At 35.6% G+C, this 26,048-nt stretch overlaps 1 protein-coding gene across 1 annotated transcript in view; it reads left to right on the top strand.

Annotated features, from left to right (window-relative positions):
- The window catches only part of LOC140158541 (uncharacterized), a 51,640-nt gene extending 28,135 nt beyond the window's left edge, over positions 1-23,505 (top strand). Inside the window, exons 13-31 of the mRNA XM_072181663.1 lie at positions 647-760; positions 1,772-1,882; positions 2,872-2,997; positions 4,116-4,229; positions 9,000-9,116; positions 10,551-10,664; positions 12,188-12,301; positions 13,179-13,295; positions 13,909-14,025; positions 14,782-14,895; positions 15,299-15,421; positions 15,771-15,878; positions 16,798-16,911; positions 17,295-17,576; positions 18,285-18,557; positions 19,081-19,281; positions 19,669-20,133; positions 20,611-20,766; positions 21,524-23,505. Of these exons, the coding sequence (XP_072037764.1) occupies positions 647-760; positions 1,772-1,882; positions 2,872-2,997; positions 4,116-4,229; positions 9,000-9,116; positions 10,551-10,664; positions 12,188-12,301; positions 13,179-13,295; positions 13,909-14,025; positions 14,782-14,895; positions 15,299-15,421; positions 15,771-15,878; positions 16,798-16,911; positions 17,295-17,576; positions 18,285-18,557; positions 19,081-19,281; positions 19,669-20,133; positions 20,611-20,766; positions 21,524-22,026 (3,383 nt within the window). The 3' untranslated portion in view covers positions 22,027-23,505. The remainder of the gene's footprint in view (positions 1-646; positions 761-1,771; positions 1,883-2,871; positions 2,998-4,115; positions 4,230-8,999; positions 9,117-10,550; positions 10,665-12,187; positions 12,302-13,178; positions 13,296-13,908; positions 14,026-14,781; positions 14,896-15,298; positions 15,422-15,770; positions 15,879-16,797; positions 16,912-17,294; positions 17,577-18,284; positions 18,558-19,080; positions 19,282-19,668; positions 20,134-20,610; positions 20,767-21,523) is intronic.
- Positions 23,506-26,048: the final 2,543 nt, after the last annotated feature.

The following is a 26,048-nucleotide window of genomic DNA, read 5'->3' as shown; positions in this document are numbered from 1 at the left end:
TTTTACTGTCAGATATGTCCCCTTTTAATTTTGAGCCGACAAGTGAGGTAAAGCATAGAAAATTGGAATTTACTACTAGCGCCCATGCATGTTACTCCCTTGGTTGTAATATGGTATATGTGTATGTGTATCCCGCACGCCGTGTACGTACTGTGCATACGTATTCGACTAATATTTCCATCATAATAATAAAACGCTGGTTCCATCGTTTTATTCAAAATCTCGGATTTTGACAAAACTACAGCACCTAAAGTCTTGATTTTTGCAGAGTATCTTTATTGACTAAAATACATTACAATCGTGTAAAACCAGTATTTAAGATTTTTTTTTTTTGAGGGCGTTCTCCTCCGCAAATGTTATAAAATGGCTTAGAAGCATCTAAACAACATTAAAATGTGTTAATTTCTTTTTAGAGACGAATGTTACCTATCGAAGGTGGTGAAAAAATTGTTTACTAGCATCAACAAACTCATTATTACACCAATCCATCCCATTTAGTCTATGCAACCCAGTTTCATCATGCATATTACACCTTAACTTACCAAAACAACAAGACCCATAACACCCCATATCACCATATGTATTGAATTTTATGAATTGAAAAATGCCAAAACTTCTAAACCTTTTTATATTACTTTGATCACAGTTTGTGCAACAGGTACATGTCAAAATGGTGGCACATGTACACCTATAGATACAGTGCTGGGTTATGTATGCATGTGTCCCAATGGGTATGCAGGCTTCAATTGTGAAACAATAGGTGAGTACATTAAACTTGTTTGCTTTAAAATATCATCCATCATTTGGGTTTTTTTTTCATGTTAAAGTTCTTCCCAATCTGATATTATTAATATTCAAACCAGTAGCATTAACTATAATGCCAAGCTTTCATTGATCATCTAGATCAAGTATATTTGGTGTCGATTGTCTCTTTCTTACTCTCTTCCATTATCATTGTATCTTTCTATTATTCTCTTCTATTTGCACAATAACATGTATCACTTTAACTTTCACTTGGTAAATAATGTCATTGTGAAAACCATTTACTGATGAATCCCCAGATTGCTATAAATTGTCCATTAACTTCTGGAATGCCTTACACTAATCATGGTTAGCAACCAGGCAAAAACAGGTGGTTTTAAAGATTCAATAATATCGCCCTCTATAGTCCGCATAATACATAGGGATGTGGTTTATAGTTGGCTGCTATTCATCAGTATGCAGTAACTACATTGAAATAACTTCCTTCTCATTTTGGTAATCATATATCTAATAAGTCTCAAATCTGGAATATAAATTTTACAAAAATGCATTGAAGTCAATTATGTACAAAGATGAGACAGATTTTGTTCTCATCCTGCAGTGTGGCACAGAAATGAATTTCAGTCTGGCATTTCTTTGTCACAATTATAATTCTTTGTCACAATTTTGCCAGTGATGTATATATGAGCCGGCTCCTCATTGCTAGACCAAGTAACCTCACTTGCCTTATTTTATGAAATAATGAGCTATTGCAGTTGTTGAAATCCATGGAAGACATGATCTTCCATGTGGATTGTAGATTACAAATGGTGTCACCCATTCAGGTAACCCCATTTGAAATGTGCACTCCATGTGTGATAGATTAAGATAATGTCTTCTATAGTGGGTATATGGATTTCTGTAGTGGGTGTATGGATTTCAACGGAATATAGCCCAATTATGTAGATTTGTGACTTCACTTTTCACTTTCACACCATGCATATATACACCTGTCTATTGTACCTTACAGCTCCATGTGATTCTAACCCATGTCTTAATGATGGTGAATGTATCCTTACATCTGACTCATATACATGTAACTGTCTCTCATCTTATACTGGAAACAACTGTGAAACTGAAGGTGTGTGGTAATTCAGTGGTGTAACTATGATGGGAGGGATTCTATGGGTTAGAATCCATCTTATTTAGTACACCATGTGGTATAAAGTCAAAGTTTAATTGAGGGAAAAAAAGCAAGACCAGCTATATTGTTTAATTTGGCAAAACAACTTGTTGATATTTTACATAAAAAAAGGATGATTTTTATGTTAAATTTGCCTTAAATTTCATAAGGCAGAAGAATTGTTTAATATTCACAGTTGTTAATAAAGTGTATTATATCTTCCTGATGTCATACATGAATTTCATTCACAACATATGCATATGTTTTTAAGCTTTGCACTTTTTCCTTTTCATCATGTCACATTACTAATAAGATATATTCTTGTTATACATTTTATGAATATTAATCCACACTCTTCAATCTTCATCCTTGCCACTATTAACACTAATGATCTAGCTGTCAATCTGTATATTTGTATGATCTCAAAATATCCCAAATTCATTTAACTCCCCCTACATGTACCCTTTTGATGATGCAATATGTCCTGTGCTAGTACCAGGCTGTCCATCCAGTTGTCATGCATTATTCTATCTGCCATAATTTCATGAAACATATGACACATCAATGTTAGCTGGGATACAATGTTGTAATGCATTTACCTCGCTTACATATCATATAACATGATTATTTCCCCATTTTATATGCTCTGCAGTAATCCTAGACCACCCCTTCTTTACTCTGCATTGCCCTACCAAATCCAATAACTGGTTTCAACATGTCCATGGGGGGGTCCATTTTAAGCCAATAAGTTGGTTTATGCAGTGTGGATTATTATAAACCTGTAGCATTGAAAATTCCTGGATCCACCCCTGCTGCCTCCACCAGACCTAGCTGTGATCCAATCCTGAATCTTTTCCATAATTGCAGTCTTTGTTTTCCCCAATAATTTTATCTCATCTCATGTTCATAAATAACTTTCTACCCATCCTTTTATGTTCCCCTACTAGTTAATCCCTGCCTATCCTCGCCTTGTGGTAACGGTGGGACATGTCGAACAACTATCTCATCGGGTTCTTATGTGTACGCCTGTGAATGTCCAGCATCATTTACTGGAGTACGCTGTCAAACTTATGGTAAGATCATAACAAACATATGAACACCCACACACAGGCCCGTACGCATTTTTTATTTGGGGGTGCTGACTTTTTTCCAAAGGGGGGCAATTTTGTGAAAAGTGGACTTTTTCCTCCAAATTTGGACCTTTTTTGACCAAAAAACAGTAAAAAAACCAGATTTTCTTAAATTTTGGGACTTTTTGTATACTTTTGCAAATTTGGGGAGGTGCAACCCCCTGACGCACCCCTCTGCACGGCAGTAGGGGCATATTGTTTCATACAACTTGCACATAATTAAAAACAATCATTATTGACCAAGTGTTGTTGCTGTGTGTGACACCTGTATGGGACCTGCATGATAAAGGTATTTAGGCTTAGGGAATTTGATGACACAGTGATTCCAACTGGGTGTGTGGTCGATGGATAGGCCTGTATGCAGTATTTATTTGGGGAGCAGGACTTCCAAAGAATGGATCTAAAATTGAATGAAAAGTAAGCTTGTGCAGATTTATTTTTTTAAGTGGATCTATAAACCCTGCTAAAAATGTTCCCTTTTTTCTTTTTTTTTTTTTTTTTTAACACCACATCACCAAAAAGTGGACCTAGTGTAAAACAAATTATCTGCTTTTGGACCTTTTTATTGGAATAAATAGGCCTGTCACTGGAATGTGGTTACAAACCTAGATTGTGTGTATTATTCTTACAAGAACACACCAGTAGGGCCTACCTGAATCCATTTAATGATCTGATATCAACAGGTGTTATTTATATTCTTACAACACTAATATCTAGTACAGTATACCTATAGACCACTTGGCATCTGACGTCATTGCCCGGCAGTATGCGCGCGCATTATGGCAATTTCAATTGTTCTTTGCCCTGCAGTGTGCGTACCCATCGTAGTCTGCTAAGGGCACGTGCATTTTAAATCGCTCGCCACATTTCATATAGTCAGGAAAGCCATTGAACAGTGTAGCGGCTCGTTCGAGCATATCGATAGACGAGTCCCTCGCCTTTGTTGATAAACAGTGATGTCAAGTGGTCTATAATAATGACGATTTATAGAGGTGTCATAAACATATCACACAAGACTTTTATATTTACAAATAGTTTCTTTGATCTTTTTGTCCTTTCAGAGGATCCATGTTTAAGTGTTACCTGTCAAAATGGCGGTACATGTCAAGGAACAGCAGATGGCTACACATGCTTGTGTCATGATGCCTTCAGTGGGACACATTGTGAAACTATAGGTAAGAAGGATACTACTCCCAAATCTCTTCCTATGTCCTGTCCTGCATAGATAGCAGGGCTCCCCAATTTTTTTTTTCCCAAAATTTATAAGAAAAATTTAGCAAGACTCACAGCGTAGCACAAATATCAAATATACCGTGCATAATTTCCAAAGGAGCACAATTTTCAAGTCGCTTTGCTGACGGGCTCCCAGATTGACTTAACCGTCGCACGTGGAAATTTGCAATTATAAAGCTAACATGGGTCAAAATATGGTTTTATGACCAATAGAGGCCGTCAGCCTTTCGCCATCTTGTGGGTACAAATGATCTGCGTGTTCATGCGTCGGACACTACGTGCAGGGCGCAGCTTGCCACGCAGCTGTTATCACGCATCAACGCGGTGATTTTGCTGTTCACGCATGGAGATCGAAAGACCATCGCAGCGTGTACCCACAAGATGGCGGCATATGACGTCACGCTGACGGCCTCTATATGATGGTGCCCTGCACTTTAATGCACATGCAGTGATATCCCGCAACCCCTTTTGGAAGTGACCCGCGGTTTGGGAACCACTTATGTATCGTAAAATAAATATTTCAACTGTTCATCTGGAATTACTATTTATACTGGCTACAATATTTCATCTCACCGAAAATGTATCATCAGGCCTAAAGGGAGCATCATTGAAGAACTTTTTTGATGGTGGCAATACGTGGCATCATAGGTCCTTGATAGGTTGTAGCTGTAGCCACCATAGTAAGTCCATTTGAACAGTTTAATATTTATTTAACTATATCTATCTACCTATTCAGAATATTCAGAGATATATCCTGCATGTAAGCTGTTTGGTATTTGAGGTGTACTAACATCATCTAGAATGCATATATTTATGGATGTAATAATATGCTGGAAGAGAGCAATGGGCAGTCATTGTCATAATGAGGGAAAATACTAGGAGAGCGTGGCGCAATGGTTAGGGTACTTGCCTTTAGTGAATAAGGTACCGGGTTAGATTGCCGGCGGTGGCAATTTGATGGGATATTGACTTGGAAAAAAAAAAAGTCTGAAATTAATTGGCAACTTCTGTAGATTAAATTCAGACTTCCACTCTCCCCGTGGTTCATTTAGAATTGGGTAAATGAATCATGAAAGTACTCCGTCCTTCGGAGGGGACGTTAAGCCGTCGGTCCCGTGTACAGAGAGCCATACCTGTACATGTATCTCGCAGCCAGTTTCGAAAAGAGTAGGGTGTTAACCCCTGACTGTTCCCAACCCGTCCCGGTGTTCAAATGGACCCCAATGAAAATAAGCTTCAATAGAGGCTTTCTTGGGTTATCCAGGGTTGTCAAAACCCGAACAAATCAAATCAAAAATACTATTATTCATTGTTATAGAAAGCTTTCCAAAGACCCTAAATCCCAAAGTATAATGATACTTCATATGATAAATACCTACCAAGAGACTCTCCCCTTGGACAATCGCTAAGAGGACCCCCTCCTACAGTAATTTTGCTACCCTAGCAATTTACCCTGTCACGGCTCCCTACATAATACATTATTATAAAATATGAAGCTTTTAGCTATACCACAAATTTTTAATACTGCACAGTAATACTATGTAAGATATTTTGATACTGAACGGGCACTCAAATTTGTTGGTGCACGCAACTCGCAACACGTTTGAGGCATACCTGTGTGCATGAAGAGGCCAAATTGATTAAGTAAATGCAGTTTGGTAAACATGATAAAAATTATTAAAGGTGAACCTCATTGAAAATAAAGTTATATATCAATGGAAAGCTTATGATGTCAGGAAGCAGAAAAGAATATTTTTTATTTGCATAGCGTACCAGGGTAGACATAATCTCCATGCAAAGATTGGATATTGGCACCCCCCCTAAATTACAAAACGAAATCGTTCAAATTGGGCGCTTTCGTTGATGACGTCAGCTCAGGGACACACAGTTACTTCCGGGTTTGATTGTAAACACAATGTCCGTGTATTACTGTGGCATGCATCGGGCCAATGCACGAATTCAGTCATTGTCAACTTACCTTACATGAAAAATGTCTTCAATAAAATAAGAATAACATGAAGGAAATATCATGATCAAATCAAGAATGAAGTTCCTGAATAAAGTGTGTGGAAATAAAAAATGGGAAAAGTGTTGGCCGGGGTGATTTGGGATAGGCCAAGCCATCCACGATTTGCATAGGGAATATTACAGTAAAGCACGAAGAGTGGAGATTCGCCGAAGAACCGGAAAGAAAACAGATTGCAAAAAATAACTGCTAGTGCTACCAGTTCAGATCGTCACACCAAGTTGAGATGAACTTATCACAATGAGAAAATGAAGGAATAGAATAAGGTACATGTACAGGATTTTGTAATTATTTCTTAGCTTTACAACCGGTCATGGCCGGTCATGTATGATAGGCGAACACGTATATAGATACATACGAGATGAGCTCAGTGACTGACTGAGTCTCACTACGCCGAAAGTGTTCAGTATCCGCGACTGTACTGTACTTGCAGACAAAATGACCGATTTGATATTGACATTCTGATATTTCCAACTTATTGCTACTTCATCAGCAAAATTTATTCCTGTAAATGTTCCAAATATAAGGGAACGATTGATCAAATCTGCTGAAACACCCCATGAGACACACGCGCAAGTGCTGAGGATGAAGCCGAGGCGAGTCGCTGTGTTTGTGCATATCCGTCCCTTCAATTTCTTCAGCAGTGCTAGCAATTTACGATCGTATTCGGTAATCCATAAAACATGAATGTTTCACTTTTTCAGTACCGTACACTGATTGTACTATCATTAAAGAATCGTGACACAAGTGACAATATTTTAATTTTATTCAGATTTCAGAATTCCATCAAATAATGGTCTACTAAGCCTAAATTGTATTTATTTTATAATAAATCAGGCCGAGTATCTGTTTCTTTCAATCGCGATTGTGTGGAAAGAATTTATTACCGCAATGCGCTAAATATGAAAACCTTTATATGGGCTGGATTTGATGAAATCGGCGGTTTTTATTAATTTTTTTATTACTGCAAGACGATATTTTTTTTAATCAGATATTTTAAAATGAATCAAGGATAGGGAATGTCACAAACAAGTATTTAATTTGTTATTCGATCATGTTTATTCAGTCCATGACATGAACGGTAGCAGCAAGCATTTGCGCATGGGATTGATCCCAGCGAAATTCAAACTCAATTACCCAGTTATACCCAGCCAGTTATGACTGATTTTGTCAAAATTTAGGAAAATGTATGTATTGACAATAATTCTATTATTTCTAATATATATAGAAGGAGCCAGCAACTTGAAGATTCCTCTAATTTCAAGCTTTATTGTGAAAATCAGACTTGCCGGGCAGCTTGCAATGTACAGGAAGCAAGTCTTGTTTACATGTTTCGAGTAGGATCACGTGACTGCGAACCCTGAGCTTACGTCACGAGCATTCCCAAGGTCATAGACGATTGATTTGGGTGCTTTTTGGCGCCTTAAAAAGACCAAAAATTCATTCATTTTTTAATTTTTCAGCTTTATTGGCCATCAAAAAAATCGCAAAAAATAATTTTTAGTATCCTGACATCATAAGCTTTCCATTGATATATAACTTTATTTTCAATGAGGTTCACCTTTAAACTAAACGGCTGGTTTCCAAATGGCACCAACATGTTTAGTTTGATACTTAGGCTCTCATAAAGCATCGAAAAAGCTTCATATTATATAATAGTAATAATATTGGATGGCTTATTTTCAAGTGATACAAGAATATACTGCATGAGTCGTGAAAATATCGAACTTTCCTTCGGCTCGGTCGAACTCATGCGGTATATTCTAGTGTCACACTCAAAGCCATCCAATGTCATATAAAACCATCTGAAAGGCCCTACAGAGAAAGGGTCTTTGATCTAATCAGCTACACATTAAACAATTGCTCGTTATATTAATCATACACCAAGAAAGCAATCTTAGCCGATATTAACAACCTTTCCTTAAAATCACCTCTGTATAATAGTTGTCTTACAATAGTTAGGTTAGACCACACCTCCCAATCTATATGAAGTTGAATTTTTTATACTCAGTGGGCAAGTGATGAATAACTGTTTGTAACCAATCAGTTCTCATACCAGCAGAAAATACTCTATATATTTCATTGGTCACAAATCAAATACTTATCACGTTTACCTGTGTGCCGGGGGGGGGGGGGCACTCACATAAATGGTCTGTACGCATGTGTGACCAAAAAAACAAGTAAAAAGAGGTGTTTTTTTATGTAAGGCCAGTTACGCGAGTGATGCATTTAGGGTCTAAAAAACAAGAATAAGGGTATAGTTTTCTGAAACTGAACAACTTGTTCAGGGTAGGTACCTTTTCAGATATTTGGTAATTACTAAAAAAAAATATTTGGTAATTACTTGTCCAAAAAGGGTACATTTTCATTTTTACCACCCAAAACTCATAAGGGGTAAATTCTATATTAAATAACTTTATTAAGGGGCTAAATTTGCTGGCAGGGTAAAACTCGTTTAGGGGGTGTTTCAAAAAGATTTGGTCACGCATGCATACACTATCATACTTGAGTGACCCCCGGATTGAGTGTAAATACAGCTTTATAAGAGTCTAGATATTGTTATGCAATTTTCCTGTATAATACTGCTAATCATGTATGTATTAAGTTTGTGATAACCATGCACATATTTAACAAAACTAACCCACTTTTCTAACATCTCACCCCAATCACTCCCTTGTATATTTAGACCCATGTAGTTTTACACCCTGTCATAATGGTGGCCAGTGTGCAAACTCACCTGATAGAAGGACTTTTACATGTACATGCCCACCCATGTACACTGGTACCAATTGTGCTATACCTGGTAAGAAACAATTAGCTGTGATTGATGTGAGGTGCCAGATAAATGTACCTGTACATATGAGCTATAGCCTCTTGCATGTACATGTGAATTTCATTTCCTATCTTTTAAAGGACATTATTTTATTAATCTTAGGGCCCAAAATTTTTGTGATTCAAAATCTAGCTGCACAATTTTGCTTTCTCTTTGCAATTTGATTTGGTCCATGCAATTAATATATTTCATTCTAAATTTTACCAAAATGTGAGTTTTTTTTACCATTTAGCACACCATAACACCTTGAAATTTGCTATTCTTTTTGCACAATTCACAAAATGTGCTATTTTTTTCACACAAATTGTATGTATGTCTAGAAGACATTGTTTCTAGGAAACAATCCCAAAACTATGTAACATTATGATATCATGGAGGCGGCAGGAGTGCTATGATCACTATGCTCAAAGTTACATCAGACATATTTTGCACAACAGTACTGTGTTAGTTTTAAATTAATTTGAATACTGGAACAAAATCTTTGCTACATTAAGTCTAACACCATCCATCAGACTTCATGATGATCGAGGTATCTGACTGTCGGTGGCGTACTGTGTGTACCCATGTGATATGTTCCTCCGAAATTATTTCATTTTCTCCTGTTCCCAATAAATCTTATCTGTATACATCTGAAGCTCTTGCTAATATTTGCCATGTAATATCTGGGATGCTACTGTGTATACTTGTTTTGTTGCTTGCTGTCTGTGCTGGCTTTGGGGATTTCTTATACTATGCAATGTTACAGGAAACCCAGGTGGATCTTTTTGATGGTAGTTCAATCGAGTCTGGGTGTCATTTCCCTATCTATACCCATACTTATAGTTTCTTCTAAACTAAAGGTTTTTTCCTTCAAATGTTTTTATTATCAAAGCTTTACACACCATGATCCCAAACATAACCCCATCCCGGATTCTTATCTTAATCCTGATCCTGGCTATAATAACCCTGGTCACAATACTTAACTAAAACCAAAGTTTGCTGCAATATACATAAATGTAATTCTGATCATAATTCTGATGACCATAACCCCTATCTCATGATAACCCTGTCCAAAAAACTATTACACCTTTCTTATTTAGTACTTACTCTCTGTCTTGCTTACTTAAATTTGCAATGTATAGATTCTTGCCTGCTATATTACATAAACACACATTCTTGTTTGCTAAGAGTGCTTTTGTGCAGTTGTAAGAAATGCTCTTGATTCTTATTTAGGCCAATATAGTGCCTTTATGCTATAATTCTTTTCCTGTGCATTTGCTATCCTTCTTGGTTTTGCATATTCTCATAATAATATGTTTATGAGGTTTATGATTTGCATGCTGCATTACTGGTGTTGGTAAACTACCTGGTTTCAGAGACTCATTTATAATGTTGATTTTTGGTTATTTTTTCTTGATTCATCAGTTAATGTTTGCGAGCCTAGTCCATGTGTAAACGGTGGCATTTGCCAGGTTGCTGGAGGTTCTGCTGTATGCTTTTGTATTACACCATTTGCAGGGCCAACTTGTAGTGACTTTTGTAAGTATACTAGCATGGCAGTATACATTTCAGCAAATTGGGATAGGAAAAATTGTTTATTCCACTCTACCATGTACAAGATCACACTTTAATCAGATGTTTTGCACTTTAATGTTGATGTATGATGTTTACTTTGTAATGCTGGTTTCATACTTTCCTGCCACTCATTACCACACATACAATGATTTTGCTTCACTGCGCAGTCGCACCAAAATCCTAGCGGCAAGCCGATATATCTATCTCTCCACCGCTTTGTCCAAGTGGCCGCATCGCTAGGAGTTGAATTCAAGTCGATTTGGAGTGGTGCCTCTCTGACATATGAGAACAAATTACGATTTTGGAGCGGTGCAGAATGGCAACATTGGCTTTCAGAGTCAATACAAGCAGCATGATGAAGCGCCACGCTTCTTAGCGTCAAGCGGCAGAAAGTATGAAACCAGCATAAATGCAGAAGTTCGTGACAAATAATTACTTCAGAATCATTCAATACTAGCGCCATATTTGCACACCATGCATACTATTGCATGTTCCTGGTGTGATCCATTTCTGTTACAGGTACAGATGCCTGGAACAGTCAAGAGAAAGATTTCCAAAATCCACCTAATTGACCTAAAATGTGGTGTGCTTGTGAGGTTAAAGAGTATTAAATGGTTTCCTCTTGAAATGGCCAAGAATAAGTTGTACAGAGAAACATGTGTATTGGGGAGGGTTGATAATTAAGTCACTGACACTATACTAATGTCAAAGTGAAAATATATATAATGAACAATTTTAAAATGTTTCTTATAAGGAATTCCAATTGAATGAACGCAGCTCCCAGCAGCTGTACTCGATCCAACCGCGATCGTATATTGCGTATTTCAAATTACAACACAAACGCACGACCTTGGATACAATGCTAACCAATCACGAATGCGTTGCCATGGTTGGATTCACTTCTGCGTTACTCACGCACAGTCGCACACACTGGCGTACATCGCGCAGTGTACGCAAAAACTTGTCACGCTATTGAAAGCTGCGTTCATTCAATTGGAATTCCCACTATAATAAGGTAAACATGTACAAGTAATGTGATCAAGGGTAGACGAAGTATTGTTGGTCGAAGCAACCTAAAAATCGATTTTCATTATCTAGATCAATATATTATTGAAAAATAACACCTTGATGTTTTGCACAAACTCATTCTACAAATTGTATACTTTGCAAATGTGCTTAATTTATTGTTGTTAATGAGTTATGTACGTTTTACAAAAGTGTTGTTGTTTCAGCCCTCTTTACAAAAAAAAAAAAAAACCGCAGCACCTATAAAAGTATATCTGTAATATTTAAATTCTTCTACAAGCTCGCTATGAATTGAGCAATGCAGTTTTTGGCAAACCTCACTACCATTCGTGAGATGCTGTGAACTACCAAATCACAACAGTTTAAAATAGTTCATAACCTTAAATTTTAAATCATGATTTCTGCATCCTACTCTTTGTAGCAACATGCAATATTAACTCATTTTTTTGTGTCTGTTTCAGTGAGTCCATGTGCTTCAGGACCATGTCAAAATGGTGGTGAATGTACTGTAAACAGCAATGGCTACACTTGCTCATGCCCTGATACTCATACAGGTTTCAACTGTGAAACAGAACGTAAGTCATTAATAAGCTAAACTAGAGATTTAGTAGATTTCAAATCAATAGAATTCCGCTGTGTCTTGTAGTTCTCTGATGAATGCAGCAATCCACACTTATGAATATGCAAGTTAGACTGCTGTTCACAATACGGCTGTCACAAAAATATGCATATTTCTATGTGAAAAAAACAAGCAAAGTGGGACAAAATCACCAAATATTACACACAGTAACATCACCACTGTTGCAGTTATCTCTTAATAAGTTTTAATTTCAAGGGTAAAATATCAAGGATAGAAGTCTTGTTTGAACTATGTTACTTTGGTCCATTTTTTGTGACACATCATTGTTAGGCAGTATATACCTTTGTTGTTATTGGTCAGACCATTTTAATTGATAAGAACATTCTTCATGTTTATGTGTGAGTCTATCAGTGGGTCAGACTCTGCTAGAGGCTTTGAGATGGTACTACACCCCCTGATAAATATTGTGACTAATTTCGCATTTTTCTCAAAAAAATAACTACACACTGGTAACAAAAGTTGTATATATCATAGGGGCAAGAATTCCAATTACTTCACTAAAATTTCAGTGATTCAAGACAAGTGGTTCATTATATATGTTAAGAAATGAGGTACATTCTAGTGGTACCTCTTTTCTTATCATAAAGACCGCTTGTCTTGAGTCACTGAAATTCCAGTGTAGTAACTGGATTCCTTGCCCCTATAATAGAGCCTATACATAACTTTTGTTACCAGTGTGTTATAATTTTTTGAGAAACATGCAAAAATAGTCACAAATTTATCAAGGGGTGTAGTACCACTTTAAGTACTCATTTTTATCGATGTGTTCTTAGTGGAGAAAAAATGAAACAATTCTATCTTTTCTCCTCTAGTTGTGAATGTGTGTGATCCAAGTCCATGTCAAAATAGCGGACAATGTCTGTCATCTGGTTCTACATTCACCTGTGCCTGTATACCACCATACATTGGAGCAATTTGCACTGATCTAAGTAAGTACACATGATGCGAATTTAGAATCTTTTCGCACTATACAAGATTTAGGCTTAGGATCATTAATAATGTTAAGGTTAGAATTCAAGATTTTTATTAAGCCAAAAAGGTACATATGTATTGATGTGTTCTACAGAGGTAATTATAGTTAGTCATGTAAGTTGGTTTTTTTCACCTTGAATAACTGACAAATTGCTCAATCTGGATACATTTTCTTTCTTTCTTTTTTTCATTATTAACCAAATTTAAAAAGAAGCGATAATGAATTCGAACCATTTCTGTTCTTTTTTTCTCATATTGAACAAGTGTTAGATATTAATATGATTTGTCAGATATAATTTATTAATAATTATCTAAAATAAAATGTATTTTAAATAGATAAATACCAGCTTGTAAAGTAAAAGATGTTTGACTAGATCAAACTCAGGCAAACTGACATATAATAAATTTAGAGAGCAGAATAATGTTTGAAATTGTGTCTTGCATTGTCCCACACCCTGCCAGGGAGAAGCTTATAGTTCTCCCCTTTCTTCATTAAAAGATATCTGACACAAAGGGGGGCTGTAGATCCATTTTAACGACTTCTTATTATTCATCATTTATATCATGCAGATCCATGCTTGCTCCCTACCCCACCTTGTGAGAATGGTGGGACTTGTAGCTATGGTGGACCAGGATTGTACACCTGTAATTGTATGACTGGTTACTCTGGACAACAGTGTGAAATAGGTAAGACATCAATCAACTCACTCTGTAGATGATCCTTTTTTTGTATGCAGATTCTTATCAAGATCAATTAATCATCTGATGTACAATTAGAATATTTTCCCAAGACTTGCTCAGTTCACCAGCACATGTTAGTTGTACTTTAACAAACAATATCTGTTTTTCGAAAAGAGATGCAGGTGATTTTAATTTCATGAGCAAAAATATTGATTTTTAAGATATTATCGTCTTATTATCCAATGACCAATGATAAAATGAGTAACATGTACTGGTGGATTAAAGGAATTTTGGGAAAAAAATCATGGATTTTGTGCTAAAATGTGAACATGTAATTTGACATTTTTTGGCAGGGGTCAAATTTGTAACAATGATTTGGTATCACTTAACATTGAGCATGTACGTGTTAATGATGTATTTCTATTTTACTTTGAAAATTGTATATATTTCTGTATTTTAATTTTGTATCTAATAGTTGTATATTTTATATAAATTGCATGTTGAAAATTGTTGCCTTTTAATGTTATGTAAATATATTGCAGGGCCCCATGTAAGACCAGCTATCGGCTGAATTGGGCTACCCTGGATAAATATGAATAAAATAAAATAAATAAATAAATAAACATTTTGTCCACAGAGCATATTGTTAGCTGCATTACACACTGCACAATGTATACAACTTTGATGTCACCCAATATGGTTTAATGTCATATTCTTGAAATTAAACTAACTCTACATATACTTCTCATTTTTTATTTATAGCACCTTGCTCACCCAATCCATGTCAAAATGGTGGCCAGTGTACAGAAACTGGTAGTGGAGGATACACTTGCAGTTGTTCACTTGGTTTCCTAGGAACAACATGTAACCAACCAGGTAAGTGGATCATGAGCCCCCCGGTTAAAAGCAGGTGGCAGCAAAAAGAAGGGGCTGCAAAAAGAAGGGGCGGCGGAAGATGAAGTTGTGACAAAAAGAATTATGAAAGAAAAAAAGGGTTGGGCAGAAGGGCCGGCAAGAAGAATTATTACTGAAAAGAGCAGAAAATGATGCAAAACTAATGTAATTCTACTTTTTGGTCGCTAGCAGGGCCACCCCTTGAGGCGATGGGTGTTATGGGGGTGTAACACCTCTTAATTCTTTATTATGAAACATAAATTTTGTTTAAAAAAATTGAGCCTACCCCCTTATTTTAGATTCTTGAGTACCATCCTGGCTGAAAAAAATCCCAGAAGTATAACTTTATGCAAATCAATATTTTTATACCCTATCATATTCCTAGATACTACTTGTACCATCAACCAACCATGCCTTAATGGTGGAGTATGCCGTCTGACAGCGCCACAACAATATGAATGTGATTGTACCAACTACTATTCAGGGATTAATTGTGAAACATACTCTGGTAAGGTTTAGATTATTGTGATACGAAAATATATAATCATAATTCTGAGTCAATGTCTTATCTTTTGTTAAAAACGCTCTCATTTATTTCTTTTTCAATCTTGTAAGTGTTTCATAGTATATTCTATTATGATGTTTGTTTCTTATTATATACATATTTTGTAGATGTAATGAGATATTTTTTTTTATTATTATTATTTTAGTTTCCAGACTTTAATATTATTTCTTCAATATTCACATCTTGTCTGGTAACTTTTCATGCAGTGTTATTGTATTGAGAATCACATCAGATTTAACAATTCATAGAAATGTTTACATCAAATTAATTTTGATACTCTACTTGTTTTCAGATCCATGTGCTGCTAATGGACCGTGTGTAAATGGTCAATGCTTTGCTGGTGTTTCATCTCCTACATGTTTGTGTGGTCCTACACATAGAGGAACATACTGTGAAATAGGTAAGCTTTATCATTGAAGTATTTTTCTTTTCCCTTTAAATGCTATGGTGGTGAAAATCAAGGCAGTTTGTTTGTTTTTTAGCATTTTTGTTTTTCATTTGATCATCAACACTAGTCTTTTTACCACATTGCTACATCCAATAAAAGAAGATGTAGAGATGTTATCTTATTCTACAGCACTGAGATTTAGATATGATTTTACATAAAGCTTAGGTTGAATCACCTGCTAGGATATGGACTGTGTAGCATCTATTCTACAGAATAAATTTTGATTTCTTCTCTTCCCCATTGTACAATAAAAATTATATAAATGAAATAACAATATCATATTCTACCACATAGACATGTGATATCAAAGCTACACACTATTGTAAACAAGTGTGTTTATTCCCTGTTTTATACATGTTACAGGTGGTATAATACAAAATTGATTGACCATAAAACATGTGGCTACTCAATCTTTCAAAGGGGATGTTATGGCACCAGTACTTTTGTACAGAGAACCACACTTGTCCTTGTAGTTTGCAGTCAATTAAAAAAATTACAGAATAGTAACATGACTATCCCAATATGTCACACTGATATTTGGGTATGAATGGTAGCATATCCAGCCTGATTAGCACCCCAGTCAGTCATTTTCAGGGGGCTCGTATTTGAATTATATGAAATGAAAAGTTACAAATCAGAATGAATAAACATTCAAAATAGTGTATCTGAAGTCAAAATTATAATCCTAGACTAGAAGGTTTAGGTGTTATTTTATATCAGATATTTCATGGAATTTAGTTGCACATGTGCATTGAAAAGGAGTCGCTTAGACAGTTGCCATTTGACAATTTACGTAGGGTGCTTATGGGAATATAAGCACTAATTGGGATGAAAATGGTACATGAATTCTTTTAATTCTTTTTTGCAACAGATCGGTGTACTGGTACTGAAGCTGGTTGTCAGAATAACGGTATTTGTATCTCTGACACACTGGTTTGTGATTGTCCTACTGGTTTTACAGGAACAGATTGCAGTGAAACAGAATGTAAGTATACATGATGAATAATCAATTTCCCAGTGGTATCAAGTCTAATTTTGCATCCCAACTTTAATCCAAATTGTTTACACATGGACTGCCATTTGATCACTACCAAAAATGTAGACAAACTAAACCTATGCTTATTTATATGTATTTGATGTACATTATCTGTTTTTATATATTTATTTATTATATTTGATGTGCAATATCTTGTTTTTATACGTATCATTGCCAGTGATAAAGTGAAATAAATAAATTAACCCCCCTCCAAAATGGTTTCAACAAGTCAGCAATTGTGCCAGCAAGAGTGTCAAGTTTTCATCAGTAGCTCTTCAACTTCATCAGGATTTTGATAACATTATGTATGCCATTTATTCCTTCCTATACAGCATTGCCACCTTCATTTACAAACTGCCCAGACTCGGATCTGTCATTCAGTTTACACGTAGGAACTACCACAGCAACCATCAGAGTTGACATAATAACTGCAAGAGATACCACAAATTTTAATGTACCCCTTGAATATGAAGAAGGGCCTGATGGTTTGGTGTTTGGTATGGATTTGGAAGTCGAATTTGAGGAGGCTTACAGAGAGGGGTTTCAAGTTGTGTACAGTGCAACAGATATTTCTCGTTCTAGAGCAGAGTGCAGATTTAAAATTAAACTTGTGGGTAAGTAATCTTGTGGTGCATTCATTGTTTTTTTGTTCATTCATTAATTTATTCATTCATTCATTTGTTCATTCATTCCTTTTACATCATTTTTACCAACACTGAAAGCAAACAAAGTTAGTTAATTGGGTAGTTTCATTCCATATTATATGTTTTTACTTCTTGTTTCAAGTATTTCCAACACTTCAATTGATGTGAAATATGAAGGCTTGGTGTTTAATATGAATTAATCTTCCATCCATATCAGTTTGCAGGACATTCCTAGAAGAAATTTGGTGTAAATATTTCCAAGACAAGACAACGATTGCTCTGTAATTAATAATGAATACACACAACATAGCCTATTCACAACATGGAATGGGAAAAATAGGAAAAGTCAGCATACATACTTCTGTAATACAGTAAAAACTCCATATTAAGCATATGTGTTTACTATGGAGTGCCTTTGAAAACATGAAATTGTTCCAAAGTCAGGCGTTTTACCAACTGAGCTAATGGGGTTGAGACACACATTTGCAGGTTTACTTGTTCATATGTAACTATATGTATTGGTGATTGGTTCAAAACCCTTTACACTTTTGAAGATGGGGCCCTTCATGTTTATATGTTTTAAGAGCACTCGATAGTATGCACATATGCTAACTATTGAGGTTTTTACAGTATGTTGATACTGAGATTTCATGTTAATTTCAATGTTTCCATTTTCAGATAATGAGACTCCAACAATAGAATGTCCTGGAGACATCAGAGAAGTCACCACAGAAAGAATGGTTCCTGTGATTTTTGAAGGTGTGGTAGCCACAGACAATCTTGGAGAACCAACAATAACCTACTCCAGAACCATTGATGGTCAAGACACGACCATCATGAGTGGATCTCAGTTTGAAGCTGATGGTTTGCCAAAGAGCGTCATTGCCAATGCCAAAGATAGTTTTGATAATGAAGACTTCTGCCAGTTTACTGTGACTGTTTATAAACAAGGTATGGTTTTCCTCTTGTAGGAAATTCTGGGGGGAAATTAAAAGGTTTTTGTAGTTCTTTATTATTACAAATTTTGAGCTGTATATCTCAAGAATGGAAAAATGTGCCTTTGGGGGAGACTATATGGGATTCAGTTGACACAAATATTTTTGTATATTACCCTGGTTGAACTCTGTGATTAAGAGTTGGTGATGGGAATATTAATGGAAATCCTTGCAAATAAGATGCAGGTATTACTTACAAACCACTGTCACTGCAAATTATTTTGGAAAAAGGTCCAAAATGAGAAAATTTGCAAAAATCATGGATACAGGCAGTTATGATGTAAGCAGGTATTGGCTTGAAAATAGGACTTGTGGGAGTTTATTTGGAAAGCAATTTGTAAAGCAAGTGAATGTGTTTTTGCTTCCTGAATGTCAAAATGTTGCAGGGGTGTTGTCTGACAACATTTTGCCTAATCATTCATACTGGCTCAGAAGATGTCAACTTTAATATATTTTCACATCAATGTATTTAATTGCAGGCGCTGACTGCACCCATTTCCCAGAGATCACATATGGCAGTTCCTCTTGTACAGTGAACATGGAAGGGATCAGAGAATGCACAGTAACTTGTCAAGAAGACTATTATATGAGTGTACCTAGTCCAGCACGATTTACTTGTAGACAGAGTAATGATGAGGGTGCATGGCAACCTACACCTAATCCTGATACGATTTGTCTTGGTAAGTATAGCGGGGCATGTTTAGGCCAAAGATTGTTTGCTTGTTCTCCACAACTTTTTCAGAATTTGGTTGGTCATGACTGTATGCCTTTAATTAGCTTAATAAATATCCCAAATAGTTGTGAATTGGGATATTTCTCTCTTCTATACCACTTCATTCATGTTTTTAAAACAGCTTAAAAGTGTGTAGAAACTGTAAAAAAACTTTTCAGGATGTCAAAAATGTTGAAAGAAAAAACAACTTTTTCTGGAATTTCCAAAATTAGGGTCGGTATTCATTTGTACAGTAAAAGAGAAAAAACCTTTTTTCAGAATGACACAAGATATGATTGCAGCAGCCCGTTTTCAAAGTCACTCTATTAATACTAACTTGTTATTTTATTCACAGAATTATCAGGAGGCAAATTGATGAAAGTTGTTTCAGTCGTATTTGGAATTGAGGAAGAAAATTGTGCTGTTGGTACAGAACTATTTGAAAATGGAATAAAAACTGACATCATTGAAGCCCTAAACACAAAAGGCTTATGCACGTTAAATAATGTCAATGCATGTAATAGAAACAATTATGATATAAACTGCAATGGTGCCGGGAACGGCCGAAGAAGAAGAGCCATCACAGATATGACGGTGGACATCGGCATCTCTGCTGAAGTTGATGATAGTGAAGATGATGCTGCTATACGACGTGACATAGACATGTTGGCAGAGCAGATTCAAATCTTGGCTGATATGGGAGGATTGGAGGTTGAGGTGAATAATGAAATGATACCAAGCACAGAGGATGCCTCCAGCGTGTCTGAAAGATTTATGCAGACCTGTCTCGATGGACAGATGGCTGTGGAAGGTGGATGCTGTGAGTATTAGAAATGCAGTAGTTTTATTTGAATTTACAAGTTGAAAGACGTTTTTTTTATGTTTCAATCTATCAGTAAACCTGTTGGAACCTTGTTTTCTCGCAAACATATTTGCAAAATATGTCAACACTGAAATAACATGTTAAAATGTTTTGTAGCAAGTTTTCAAATATATTTTGAATGTTATTAAAACATTTTATGCCTTTTATATAACATTTGAACGTTTTCTGTAAAACTTTTTGTGTTTGCTGGGTGTCAAGCTGGAAGACCAAATATCTTCATTTGAACTCCTTTACACTGTTTAACAGTATGTTTTTTGTGTTTATTTGTTTGTTTTTAACTGTTTTGGGGTGTTACTTTTCTCAATTGGTTGCTAACATGAATGCTGTCCAAGTTAAATCACACATATTTCTCACAATTATTTAGATTGTTCTTGAATTTAATTGTTCTTAATTTATATTAATTATCCCCAACAGTATCATGTCCAGCAGGCACATTCTACAACAGGGAGAGCCAGACATGTGAGTTCTGTGATGCAAACTCTTATCAAGAACAAGAGAAACAGACATCATGTAATGCATGTCCAGATGACAAAGTCACATCAAGTACAGGATCATATGCACTTGCACAATGTAAGTACTGGCAGGTTGTTGTTGTTAGTATAGGTTTGAATATGAATTAATCATGGTGGATACATTAGGCAAAAAAGAAGGATTATATCTCTCGAACACGTGCGCATAAGTATGCGGAAGCCACCTTAGCACATAGAATTATGCGCTGAGCCTTTTTTACTGTCTTATTTTTGTTATTAAAAAACCAAAGGTTGCCTCAGAAAAAGTGGACTAACCCCCCCCACTAACACACACACCTGCACAAATCTCCCATAGCACTTTGCTTGTTTAAGAAAATTTAAACAGCTTTTTTTTGTAAAATGTTTGAGATGAGACAAACTTTTGGCGGGGGGCCTTATTCAGGGCAGGTACGTATTATACATTAGTGGTTAGATGGGCAAAACTCATAGGAGTAGCAAAAGAAATGGGTGGCTCTGGCCATGTTCAGGTGATTTGTTTGCATTAAATAAACCTCACACTTGACTCCTTTTGAGTTGATGATGTTGTTTCTTCATATCTTTAATGTAGCTTTTCCAGTTGTACCATCTTTCAAATTGTGTAAAGCATTTAAACTTGATGCATGGGATTCAAGACTGTAATATTTTAAATACTTAATATCACACAGAAGACACCATAAAGTAAAAATTTCCTAGGTGCTTTAAGCAATTGCTTGACAAATGAAAAGGGAGTTTAGAATGTGGAAGCATTCTGTGATTTGAAATGATTCTGAAGTGCCACAAGTTTTACATTGTAAATTCTTGTTACCATTTACATTTAGGCAAAGACAAGTCAACAGCAGAAAGCATTTGGACAACGACGTTAATTGCCGTCATCGCAGCAGCAGGTGGTCTTGTTATTCTCCTAGTCCTGCTCATCATGATTCTTTGCTGCTGTAGGTTCTGCTGCAGTGACGACGATGACTTCTCGGACAATCTGGGCAACCTCACAAGTCTGAACAAGGCTTATGAAGAAGACGATGACGATCAGGAGATGACGTTCACGGGCACCATGGAGAATGGAAGAGCTAGTGTAAGAACATATCAGAGTATACCAGTGAATGGTTATGCCCATACTGATAATGAGGGTTATACCAATGATGAGGTTGATGACAGAATGGTGCGAATACCTAGTATGTCAGCGTCAGTCTATCAAAACAATTACAGTGAAAAAACTTACATGAATGGACATGCTCATATGAATGGAGATGCAGTTCCAGAATCACCTCCACCACCCCCACCCACAGGGGCTCCACCCCCTCCACCACCACCACCTCCAATGTAGTAATACTACATTTACAACTCTTTGATATATTTGCAATTTTAAAAGTGCTTTTTTGTATGTTTTTTTTTTGTAAACAGAAATCTGTTATATGATTTGTTTTTGTATGTTGGTTATTTTGTTTATGCTGCAAAAGAAAATGCAAGCGTTTTTGCTGTTATGTTTGATATGAATTTCAAGATTGATGCAATTTGGACAATGCAGGAGTGATTGAAAGACAATGATTGATATGTTATGTGATGAAATTAAGTATGTGGACTTTGTTAAGTGCAGTGTTGTGTCTCCAATGTGATGAAAAAACAACCTTGTTGCAGTTGTCTTTTGAGGAATGATTAATTTATATAATAACTGAATGAGTGATGTGATATTTATCAACTTTCTGTGTCATTTATACTATCGTTACCATACTATAGTATCAATAAAACTGTCAAAAAATTAATAACTAAAATTGAAATGAAAACATTTTACAGGGTGTCACAAAATAATGTACTCTAAACAGTAACTTCTACTTTCTGACGTGATGTATTATAATTAGTTAATATTTGTACATATTGCATATTCAAAAAGGCTACCTACAAAGTAGAATATTACTGTTTGGTGGTGTTCTTTTTGAGCCTCCCTGTATTTGAATCAGTAACACTTTTGTGAGTCTTTCTGCTAGATATATTGTACTTATTTTGATACATTTGTAATAATACTTTAAGGAATCCACCCTCTTATAATACATGTAAAATACACAATTTACCAGGTTGGAAAAAAATCAATTATGCTTAAAAAAACACGAAGGATTTGATGGATTTTACATGATTGAGAAAGAAATTATTCAATCTGTAAAAGTTGTTGTTTGGATGTTCTCTTTATGAAGGGCTTATAAATTAAAAAGTAATTAACACAGAGATACTTGCTGATCAACTTTTCCTTCATGAGAAATGCAATTTTGTTAAGAGTATTTATAGCAACACTAAAACAATATTTAAAGAAGAGCCCATCTGTGTTTGCTTTGGCTGTACCTCAGGAGTCAACTTGGACTCAATTTGCTTGATTATTTTGTATATGTACAAGATGTCTCCTTTAAGAGGTTGATATTGACTGACATGATGAAAATGTCTTAAAGTACTGATAGCTTTCTCCATTTACTTACTGCAGCGACCAACATACAGGCAGCGTCGTCATCATATAGTGCCCATTACCTGATAAATAGGTAACACTGGTTGCAGGACTTTGAGTATTCAAACTGAAGGTGCTTTTAGTGGCAAGGCTGGGTGTGAAATATATTGAATTAGTGACTGGTTTCACATTTTGTACTCACTTTACAAGACATATTATACTTGTTATATTGGGCTATTCCAGTTGAAATCCATACACCCCCTATGGACGATGTGACCTTAATCTCCCACACAGGGTGTGTAGACTTCAAATGAAGTCCATTCAGGTAACCCCATTTGAAATTCACACTCCCTGTGTGGAAGATTAAGGTTATGTGTTTCAACTGGAATAGCCCATTGCTCATGTCAGGATTACTCACAGACCATAGATACAGACAAAATTAGCAGACTACTTGTTGTTTTGTTTTGATTTGCTACATAGGATCCATTCTACAGGTTTTTTTATGTTTGCTTGCTAGAATAGTACAATAGCACCTTCAGTGGTACTCGTTCTTTTTATCACAAACTAAAAAGTGCCATACCCGTATTATTTTTACATCGAAATAGCAGAATTACAAACAGATTGTGATTTTTTTCCGCTGTTTGTTGTCATTCTTGAAGTTGTTTACAAAAACACATTATCAAGAGAAAACAAGCATGATTAATACCTTCAAAAGCAGTTTTGCATTTGGCCATTTTTTAGTAGAAATGTTAGAAAAATTATGAAAAAGTAGATTGCTGTTTTGTTGAAGTTAAGTTGACATTGAAATGAAAAAAATTGTATTATTAAAACAGTCTTGTGGGTTTAGTGCATAGTGCATTATAAATCACTGTGCTTTTTAAAACGAACGATTAACTATGCAAATATAAAGGCACTTGTTGGATTGTGTGTGAGGCTGCATTCATTTATATGGCCTAACATTGATTTGTTGGACAGTGGCATGTATTTTATAACTGCACTGTTTGTTGAGTAGAGGATGAATACATGTTTATTCATACTTTCTTACATTATCAACTTCTCTGCAAGTTTATGAATGAGCCTTGACTTTCTACCTTGCTTTAATCAGCAATGCTCTACATGCACAGGCTTTGTAATGTCTAGCTTGCATGTATTTTATCAACCCAATCACATATGTCTCAGTATTAAGGCATACCACTATGTCAATGTTGTCTATTGCAGGCTTAATTGCCAAGTATAATTTTGTTGATTTTTACCTTGACCAGATTCATTCATTACTTCATGCATGTATTGTTGCTGACTACGTAGCACATGTTCCTTACCGTATTTCGTCGAATAAACGCCCCCGGGGGCATAACATTTTCCCAAGGGGGGCGTTTATTAGAGGTCATTTTTAGCACGAAAATTCCCGTTAAAATCATTAGGTAAGCTTAAAAGTCACGCTAAAATGACGAACTATGACCTTTTGACACTGACTTTTGGTTCACTTCCGGGTTCGGATGCAGATTTTCGCCATTTATTGCTGCTACTCGCGACCATGTGAGCAACTTGGTAAGCTTACTACACAAGATAGCATAGAAATATCGGAATTTTTGAAACATCTTGATTGAAAAAAGTGGTGGGGGGCGTTTATTTGAGGGGGGCGACTATTTGACGAAATACGGTATATGCATTTTGTATGAAATGTTACTACTTCCAAGTAGCTGATTATGTACAGTTGGAAACAATGTCTTTATTTTATCCAATTTATTTATTTACAGTAGTTTATACTTACAGCAAAACAATTTTTTACACTAAAGCAAATCAATGTTCAAGTATTAAGTTAACTTTGGATATCTAGAACGTAATGAATATTCAGAACGTAATTGAATATTCAGAATGTAATGAATATTCAGTATGCACTATACATTAATGTCAGATTTGGTAGCACACTAAGCACATTGTACCCATGGTAATGTCACCATAACCATTTTATTCATTTGAGCAAATTGTACACTTGGTGCAAAAGGTATGCCATTCATATTCATGTATCACATTATATGTGACACAATCTGGTCCATGGGGGCCAAAGGAGGCATTTTTGTAAATTGAGTTACTGTAATTATTACATTATACATACAATAGGCTATCATTTACTGAAAACACCAAAGGTCTAGCATACTTGGTTCTAAAGTTATGTTTTTGATGCCTATTTCCTTATGTATTTTATTGTTTTTTACTCCATACTTTTACCTTTATCTCAGTTTCAAATTTGCCGCCTTTGGCCCCCATGGACCAGATCGTGTCACATATGTGATGTGTTGCAATGCAAAGGTACCCCATATTGGCCGTGACATACATGGAAGCTTTATTGCTATTCACAATACCGGGCAATCAGAACATGATTTGTTGTTGTAATTGTTATTTATTTTCATTTATAATTGCCAAGATAAACATGAAGTGCATTTTAAACTGACAGACCAATAAATGTAAGCAAGGTGAAATCAATCTTGATTGAGCAAGATTCGTAAAGAATAAGGATCATGCCAATAATCCATTTCTTATGCTACAATAGTTAAGTGGTTTTGGCTTGCCCTAAAGGATGTGTTTGTCACACACAGTTGACACAATGTACAGTACCTTTGTTACAACTTGCAACATGTCACATATTTCATATTTTCATGGATGTACATAACGGATCACCTTCAGTTTGTTCACCTTTACCACTGAATGAAAAATTCTTCACTTGATTGTTGATAATAATTATTTTGTATTCTTAATGACTTCAAGTGGCTGATATAAATAGTAAAGGCTTTGTGTTGTGAACTTTTGCTTTCTCATAAGAACTTGCTCTGTCTTTGACTAGTTCAAAATAGTTGATGAAAGGAAGTGAGAAGTTGTTTTTTCTATCAGTTTTGGCAGCATATTATAATTTTAATAGT

This window comes from Amphiura filiformis, chromosome 8 (genome assembly GCF_039555335.1).
Source record: "Amphiura filiformis chromosome 8, Afil_fr2py, whole genome shotgun sequence".
Lineage (NCBI taxonomy): Eukaryota > Metazoa > Echinodermata > Ophiuroidea > Amphilepidida > Amphiuridae > Amphiura > Amphiura filiformis.
The sequence above is the reverse complement of the archived record's forward strand: the minus strand, read 5'-3'. Positions and strand labels throughout refer to the sequence as shown.